At 32.4% G+C, this 9,992-nt stretch overlaps 1 protein-coding gene across 1 annotated transcript; it reads left to right on the forward strand.

Annotated features, from left to right (window-relative positions):
• The first annotated feature begins 1,631 nt into the window (after nucleotides 1-1,631).
• LOC122595679 (probable protein phosphatase 2C 63) lies at nucleotides 1,632-4,904 on the forward strand. Its single transcript, XM_043768100.1, has 4 exons — nucleotides 1,632-2,029; nucleotides 2,346-2,719; nucleotides 3,516-3,752; nucleotides 4,473-4,904. The coding sequence occupies exons 1-4, from the start codon at nucleotides 1,777-1,779 to the stop codon at nucleotides 4,722-4,724; spliced, it is 1,116 nt and encodes a 371-aa protein (XP_043624035.1). The 5' UTR covers nucleotides 1,632-1,776; the 3' UTR covers nucleotides 4,725-4,904.
• Nucleotides 4,905-9,992: the final 5,088 nt, after the last annotated feature.

Raw genomic sequence — 9,992 nt, forward strand, 5'->3', positions numbered from 1 at the left:
AACATCAGTAAAACATGTTGTGTTAGACGACAATCATTAATTCATCATTTTGAAAAAAAAAATATTTGCTCATATCTTATCTTTCTATAAAGTGTAAGAGGTTAAAATATCGTAGTAAAAATAAAAGATTATTAAAAAGTAGAAAAATTTAGTGTTAAAAGTGTAAGGAGTTAAGATATTGTGGTGAAAATAAACAGATTAAAAAGTTTACTAAAAATTATAAAAGTTTTGTTTTAAAAGTGTAAAGAGTGAAACTATTGTGGTGAAAATAAAAAAAAATAGAATAAAAAGTATAATATTCTATACACGTTTCCCGTACCTTAAAATAAAAGAAAATTAAAAACTATGAAAGTTTAGTGCTAAAAGTGTAAAGAGTTAAAATGTTGTAGTTAAAAACTATAAGACATGTTAAGTATTTTAATCGGTCTAAACGTACAGGTATTGACGTGTTTTACCGGCTCAATTCGTGTCTTAACATGTTTCTTGACGGGTATCAACTAGTTTTTATAAGGTCCATTCGAGTCTTAACAAGTTTTTTAATGGGTTACAACAAGTTACACGTACAATAAAACCCGAGTTCTGTTGTGTCTTAACAAGTTTGTTAACAAACTTTTATTATACATATCCGTTTTTCTAACACTACAAGAAAAGTGTCGATTAGTGACCACTTTGTTTAATGACAATTAAAATTTGGTTACTAATAACCTTATTTAGTTGCCATTAAGAAAAAGTTGTCACTAAATTTAGTCACTAAACAAATTTAGTGGCCAAAATATAACATTTTTTGGTCTCTAAACAAAATTAGTGAAGGACAGTGATCACTCAAGATTTGGTCACCACTAAAGGTCCGTCACTAATGTTGTTTAGAAATAAAAAAAAAAAATTTTTTGGCCACTAATTTTGGTTAATGACCATTTTTTCTTAATGGTAACTAAATAAGGTTATTAGTAAACAAATTTTAGTTGTCACTAAACAAAGTGGTCACTAATCGACATTTTTCTTGTAGTGTAAATACGAACACAACACGCAACTTGTTAAAATCAAACAGAAAACCTGCATATCGTGTCGTGTTGTATAAAAGTTTTCATCTCAAATTTTTACTTTTAAACTGCCTGGACTAGCTAGAATCAAGACAGACTTTTTTCTTTTCTCCTTTCTTAATTGATGTTGATGGGTATAAAAGTTATACTTTCCATTAAACTTTCAATTAAGAGCGAACCGCGTATAAACCAAACTAACGTTCCACATTAATAAAACCAACAAAGTATATAAATAAATAATCAGATTAAAGGCTCCACCAAGGTTGGTAAGCACCTAGAACGTTTGACAAGTTTCGATGACCCACTTATTACTCTATATTAATAAAACTTAAAATTTCACTAACTTTATATGTCACACGATATTAAAATAATTGTTAAATAAATGGAAACATATATATGTATATACATACAAAATTATAAACTTGATGTAAACACAACGTTTTGTATATAAAGGTGAACATCAATTTGTACTACTATATTTATATATAAAAAAAAAAAAGTCAAAAGTTAAGGCCGTATGTAACACGGTTTGAACTTATATGTATCATTATATGTATATAGAGATAGATTATTATGTGTTGGTATCCTCTTCCTTTAACACGTTATTTCTCACTTTTTCTTTCCCACAACACCTTCAAATTAAAATTCTCTCTCCAAAACACAACATAAACTAATTATAAAAACATTTCAAGAAACATATTAACGTCCGTCTGCATTGCATAGAATTGTTAGAAAAATGTTAAGGATGGTTGCTAAGCCGTTAGAAAGATGTTTAGGACGACGAGGCGACGTACTGTTGTGGCATAATGATTTGAAGCCTCATGCTTCCGGTGATTTTTCTATTGCAGTTGTGCAAGCGAATTCTAACCTTGAAGATCAAAGTCAGGTTTATACGTCTCCTTCCGCGACTTATGTGGGTGTTTATGATGGTCATGGTGGTCCTGAAGCGTCTCGTTTTGTTAATAAGAACTTGTTCCCTTTCATTCATAGTAAGCACTTTTTCCTGTTATTGTGTCAAGTTGTATATATGTGTGAATATGATCTGTTTTCGATAATTATGATTTCTGAAATGCTGTTTTGTGTATTTAGCTTATATGATTGGAAACTAAAACTTTGTCACGGATTGTGTCATTTACTGTTTTATTGAAATGCATAGGACTGTCTGAATTATAGAATTAGTACTTGTTAATTTATTTTCGATTATATCTATTGTTAGATTCTTAGACGAGGAAATCCGTTTCTTTGATTTTTATATTTGAATTGAAATATAATTTTGGGTCTGGTTTTGTTAATTTGTTTTTGTAGAGTATGCAACAGAACAAGGGGGTATATCTGCAGAAGTAATAAAGAAGGCATTTAGTGCCACCGAAGAGAAGTTTTTTCAGTTTGTGAAGCATCAACTGCCAATTAGACCACAGATTGCGTCAGTTGGATCATGTTGTCTTGTTGGTGCTATATCTAATGATGAATTACATGTTGCTAACCTTGGGGACTCAAGAGTAGTCCTTGGTCGGAAATCATCTAATGGAGGAAAATCTAGAGTCGTTGCAGAGCGTTTGTCTAGAGATCATAATGTTTCGTATGAGGAGGTCAGGAAGGAGGTTGAAGCACAACATCCCGGTGATTCTCCTGTCGTTCTATATATTCGTGGAGTTTGGAGAATCAAGGGTATAATTCAGGTATTATAAGCTTCTTTCTCTAAATTTGTTATGATATTGGTCTTTAACTGATAAACTAAACCTAGATCATTCATTTCATATGATGCAAAACGTGCTGGTTGAATTCGTTTAATGATAAACTCATCAAATGTTATGCATAACATAGTAGTTTTGTTTTAGGGTCAAGTTAGTTTTCAGCGCAGATCATCCATTTTCATACTTAGTGGCACTGTCTAGTTAGTAATTCACCACTGATCTTCACCTCCTTATTGATTCTTTTCGCCTTTTGCTTTCTGAAAAGATAATTATTCATTTATTCTCTACAAACTGAAGCGGCATCACTTGCAGTTGCAGATGCTTTTGAATGTGGCATCTTATTCTCAATTATTTTTCTCTCTTGCCTTTTACTTTTTTGAGAAGCTTTTTAGAACCAAGCCATGGTCTAAACCCTCTAAAAAGGGAGTTACGCCTTTTCTACCTTTCCAGGAACACATGTTCTACTTTGGGCCACATCTCGTACAGTTGAAGTTAATGTTGCATGGATGAAGATCTCAATCCTCAACATGTCACAGTTCCTGAAATGACGCGTTTTTTTTTAACCTTATCCTCATCTTTATAGATACATCACCTATGCATATTTCTCATGTTACTTTTAAGATAGAGACTTGCATTTCTGTTGTATACATTAGATTTCTATTTTGAAACAAATGGAATTGATACCCATTACCCACTAGTTGCTCCATATCTTCCTTACTTTTTTTTTTCCATTCAGGGTAGTTGATGTCTAATAATATGCCACTTACTTTTCTGTTTTTAGGTATCAAGATCTATCGGAGACTTCTATTTGAAGAAGCCCGAATTTCACAGGGACCCACGTCTTCTGCAATATGGACACCATGTTCCTTTGAAAAAGCCTGTATTGACCGCAGAACCTTCTATCATTTCTAGAAAACTTAGGTCCCAAGACTTGTTTCTGATATTTGCTTCTGATGGACTTTGGGAGCATTTGAGTGATGAAGAAGCAGTGGATATTGTTTACAAAAATCCAAGAGCGGTTAGTCACTCTCTTTTAATATGTTGGAAATACATGCTCACACAACCCTTTACATCAGTTAAACTTTATAAAGCAGATTTGCTCTAGGAAAAATGACCATGGGACAGAAAAACTTGTGTTTCATTTGATTTCATGTGGTCAGAAGGTTGACTTTTTGCTATAGATATTTACCTCATAGTCAGATATCACTTACTCATGGGAATATTGATAAACAATAACTTAACATATAACTGCAGTTACCATAGGTCATGATTTCAACCCATTTAGAAATGATTTGGGTTGTTTTTATCTCAATCAGCTCAAATGGGTCAAACGGGCTGCATTCGCCCGAAGTCTATTTTTAATGCATACAGCTCCAAATCAGCTTTGTGAAAAGAGTCAGTATATATTGATAGCTTATTTTATCTATCACCCTAAATATGAGAGACAAAGACTTGTTTTCGGGTCAACCCAACGTTACCTGGCACAAGCCCATTTGACATGTACAAAGTAATGACCCGTGTTAATCAAATCCTGTCATGTACAAAGTTACCCCAATTCAACCGGCTTGATCTGCTGTGTCGCCATCTCTAACCATTATTTCTGATAAAACTATATTTGCAATTTTTTTTTGTTCATTCTTTCAAAATTTGGGCAAGAACCCAGTGTTTTTATTATATCAATGGGTGTGTTTATGGAATTTTTTGGTTCTTTAACTTACCAGAGAATGATATGTTTCAGGGAATAGCGAAAAGATTAGTAGGAGCTGCCATTCGTGAGGCTACCAAAAAGAGGGAGCTGAGATACAAGGATATAATGAAAATAGAAAGGGGCATTAGACGTCATTTCCATGATGACATATCTGTGATAGTAATCTACCTTGATCACGAAAAAGCATCTAAGCACAGCAACCTAGGCTTTACGACCGCCCCTATTGATATCTTTTCTCATAACGAAGATAAAGTTGTGGAAGATCCCCTCTTGAAGAACTAAGAATGCTAAGTCACTTAGCAAAAACAGTGAGAAAGATACCTAACAGTACGTGTGTAAATACTTTTGCAAGAGTGAACGTAGATACAAGAGTGATAGGATCGTGCTGATATGATACAAACTGTAACTTGTATCTGAATTCGGTTCATTGAGTTCTAACATATTCCTTTGTTTTTTGGTCAATGACTATGGTTTTTTTGTATGCATTAATTCCTTAATTTTGTATGTATTCATTTTTTCTCTTTCGAGACTAAAAGCATTCTCTCAATTCTCAAATCAAGACAATGTTTCCGCACATTGATTGCTAACCGTTCTCATAATCGATTACGAGCATGGTACCCACGCAATGCGACGGTGATGACCTTAGTTGCGATGCGGTGATGTCGACGCATGGTAATGACGTCGGCGTGAAGTGATGTAGGTAACTGATACAAAGATATTTGATTTTAAGGGATAGTGAATATATCTTTTAAAAAATTATATGGAATTATTGTGTAGGTTAAATAATTAAGGGTAAAATGGTAATTTTACATGTCCCAAAACTCAAGGATGGAACTTTTAAGGGGCCAAAGGGGGTTCGAGCCCCTCCAAAAGTTTTTGTTTTTAACACTAATTTCTTATACACTTTTAAAAAATAATTTTCATAATACATATTAGCCCCTCTAACAAAGCTAAATTTTATGTCTCATTAAAATCCGCCCCTCTATAGCTAGTGTTCAAGTTCCGCCATTGCCAAAACTGTAAGCTTTGTATAATTTTTATATAGTAGTATAGATACAGATGAAAAACTATTAACTTGCGGTAAACTGATAAAGCTAGGGGTTATACAAAAAATAGTGGAAGAAAAAGTATATTACATTATTAGTTTTTGAAAAGTAAACCTTATACATAACTTATTGTAGTGCTGGAGTACGTGATTAATACCTATAAATTGGTTGGTGTTACATAATATTAAGAGAATCCTTAGGGGCGTTTGGTTCGCAGAATGTTTTTGAAGGAATTGAAATCTGTCAAAGTAATTGGAATTTGAAGGAATTTGAATTGAAAAGTTTTAAGATTTGTCATTTGTTTGGTTAACAGAATTCAACGGAATTCAACTAAGAAATCTGAATTGAAATTATAACAAATGACAAAATTACCCTTTATTAAGTTTTTGTAATACAAATTAAAAGAATAAAATTATATGAAATTTAAAAAACATAATAAATTATTAAATATAATAATAATTATAATTATAGTAAATAAAAATAAAAATTAATAAATAAAATGTTAATAATAAATAAATAAAATAAGAATAATGATAAATAACTAAAAATATTAATATTAATAATGATTAAAAATAATTAATAAATAAATTACAATATTAAAAAAATGCTAATACTAGATAGATCGATGTATGCAGTATATGTGTACAACGAACATATATACCAAAAGTCATAATATCACTTTTCCCAAAAGTCTTTTACTTTACCTGTAACTTCCTCTTTTCACACAAATTCTTTTCAAAGCACTATTTTTCTATCTTTAATCCAACAAGATCTTGTTCTCCAATCTATCAAGTATAAATAACAAGGATATTGTTGTTTAGTACAAAAAATCTGATGGATTTTGAACGGTGCTCCCAGGGATCATAAACAACGGCGGCGGCCGGAAACCTAAACAATGGGGGCAGGGAGGTAGGCTGTCAGTAGATCGGGTGGTTGGTGGCGGTGGTTGATGGCGGCAGAACAACGAACGTCCATTGGTTACAAGTCTCAAGAGAAAATAGGGTTGTATTGTTTGTGGGGGTTTTTTGTCAAATTGTATGAATTCCAATGGAATTGAAAACTTTCCATAGGTTTAGTGAAGGAATTGTGAAATTTATATTTTAAGGAATTTGATGGAAAATTTTGAATTCCAATTCCATCATTTTCCCAACCAAACAACCTAAGGAATGGAATTCAAATTTCAATTCCATGAATTCCTTTGAATTCCATTGAACCAAACATGCCCTTGGTATTAGAGAGCATATAAAAGCTCCGAATTATCATCGTGAGATTGAAGTCATAAATCTTGGTTGTGTACTTGTGTTGTTGGTCGACGAGTTAAGTGTCATGCAACTCGTTGAGGTACAAATTAACCTGGACGGTCTGGAGATACTAAAAAGACTGCAAAAACAAATGGTGCAAATTACTTGTATGGCGTTGCATCGACAACACAACAATGTCAAATTATAGATGCAATTATATATCTTCCTCATTTAGCTATATATAGGTTGTGTTCTTAATTTAGGTTTTCTTTTGAAAATAAGTTACGAGATAATTAAGGATCTAATGGAGCTTAAATCTATAACATTTTTTTATTTTACCTTTTGATTTTTAGCTACTACTATACAATCATCCATCCAAATACATATAGGCAGGTGGAAGAAAAAATTCTTCTATTTTTTGATGTAAATAGTTAATGATTATATTGCCATCACCTATTTAATTAATTAATGATCAATGAAAGTGAGTCTAATTCTTATGTTATTTTTTTCAAATGAAAGACTATTATACATGTTTTTTTTAAAAAAAGTGATATATACCCGAGCGCGTTTTTGCATTATATTAAATTAAAAAATAATATCAGTGTCCCTAACTACGTAAAATTTGCCGTTAGCCATTGGCATTTTCATCAAAACTTCCTAATATGTTACTTGGAAAAAATTAGAAAAAAGTTGTTAGAACTAAAGAGTTGTTTGAATTTTGTTGGAGAAGATAACTTTTATTGATTATCTCTAGTCAACAGGTCATCATCAAGTATCATGAGTGTGCAAAATTTAAGATTTTTGGATATGTACAGCAACAAAAAAAAATAAAAAAATTGATGGTATATATACGAAGAGTATGTTAACATTTTAAATCTTTAATCCTTTAGTGAAATATGAAGATGAAGGATGTACTATGTGAGGCTAAAAGGCCCTTTGTTATAAAAGGCTATTCATACGCCTTATTTTTCTCAGCTATATTGATGTCAATATAAGCTTTTCTTTCTCCCTATATTAATATCAGGAATTTTATCCATCTACATTCCTCTATTATTAGAAACCTACTGTTCATCTATTATTCAGCTATATTGGTGTCCAACATTGGACGAGCTTTTGATGTGTTAACCGCCTATAACAAAGAGCCTAAGGAGCAAGGGTGCAGTCATCATTTTGCATCGACTCCTTCCATTGGCAAGAATTGGCTCCTTGCTCCATTACACCCCTCCATTGTACAATAGCAAAACATCTTTACTCAATTACTCTTATTATTTTCTATTTAAAATGCCAAAACATCTTTACTCTTCTTCCTCCACTACACAAATGCGTGGAATGCAACCTAAGGCTTCCAAATCTCCTTTTAATCCATTTGGTATAAATGTAAACTCAAACCTTGGTGTTATAATTAAGCAAAGTCCATAAATCACAGTGACATGATCTTAGGTTGACTTTATATCATCATGTATATATACTATTAGAGACCAAACTTTATACTTTATACCATCAATATATATATATATATACACACTCTTAATAAAACTAGGTCTACTTACATATTTGAAGTAGGAAGATTACTTGTTAATGGGAACCAGTTATAGATTTCAGAAGATTTATATGATTGGAAATGTAATTTCATAGAAAATTTTATCAAAAACTATAATATGACATGACATGGACATTTTATATTTGTTTTGCTTGGGGAGTGATACCTACGTTGTTAATTTGTGTAATTTATGGAAGTATCAATCCTTCATAGTAATAGTTTATACCACATATACTACATACTTTTTTCTATATATAAAGGATGGAATTGGAGAGATAAACCATATATATATATATATATTGTCTCCAGCCATCGATTGATTGATCTCTAATAATTAAGAGAAGGTCAAGATGAGTAGAAGTAGTAGTGATGAATCTGATGCTGTGTGCGGTTGTTTATGCATCTGCTTTGTCATCTTCATCATTCCAATGATCGTTCTGTTATGTGTCTACGCATATGCAAGACACCCCGGGATCTCAATCGCTGATTTCTCTGTTCCGGCCTTAAACAAAACATCAAATAATAATAATGAAACCATGGGTGACATCTACATCGACCTTAAACTTCGAAACAAGAACAAAGCTATCAGCCTTTACTATGTTGATCCTTTCAACGTCGCAATCTCTTATCACGCACTCGAATACCCTTATCAAAAATACGTCTGGGAGTACACATTGCCACCCTTTTTCCAAGGTAACGGCAACGCTAACCATATCACAACGCTTATCGGGCAGCCTCCATCGTCTAAGGTAGTGGTGGTCCATAATGATAAAGAAGAAAATTCCACAACATCAACAACGGGCGGGAAGCAGGTAATAATAAGTTTTAGGATCGATTTGATAGTTAGTTATAAGTATAATTACTGGGTGAAAGGAGGTGTGAACAATATTGAGTATGTTGGTGAGGTGGTGATTGATGCTAATACCGGTGAGAGGGTTTCTAAAGATAGAATCAAGTTGAAAAGAGTGACTTCGGATGAGGCAGCTGCGGCTACAACCTTGCAGTTGCTCGGTGATGATGTAGGTGACGCCGGTTCTGAAAGGCAAGGTAAGAAGATCAAGAATTAGTTGAAGTCCACACATCTTCTTCTAATGTACCACTAGATATATATCTTCTTATATATATTATATATGTATTGTATGTATGTTTTACTTTAATTTATATACTGCGCGCATTGTTCTACATCGTATATGCAAGTACTTGATCCCAATAATAGGTTGTACGAGTATGTTGTAAACATATCAAGTAATCAAGACATTAATTGATATAGTTTCAAACGAATCACTATGAAAAACTTCGCACATAAGTGTACGTGTATTCTTATTCTTTATGAATCTTCCTACTTTGATTTTATTTTCATCCAATGATCAAGATCTTATGTACGCATCACGAGTCTTTATTAATACTATGTTTTACAATAAACAAGCTTTATATAAACATACATATTTTACATGTGATACATCCATACATACATATATACAATACAATACAATACAAACATGTCATAGACTACATCGATCGCTGGATGTAGTCATTCCTGTACGTAGTTACAACAGCATATCGACCATACAATGATCGTAAAAGTTACAAGCAAAAATATAAATATTAACCATTGTATAAACTTCCATTTATCCGATCCAGAAGTGTAATGCAAAGGAAACTTGTTTTTATTTTGAACAACATTACCAGTGTTGCAGTTAACTTCGACAAAAGCTCTAGCCAC

The sequence above is a fragment of the Erigeron canadensis genome, chromosome 4, assembly GCF_010389155.1.
Source record: "Erigeron canadensis isolate Cc75 chromosome 4, C_canadensis_v1, whole genome shotgun sequence".
Taxonomy (NCBI): Eukaryota; Viridiplantae; Streptophyta; class Magnoliopsida; order Asterales; family Asteraceae; genus Erigeron; species Erigeron canadensis.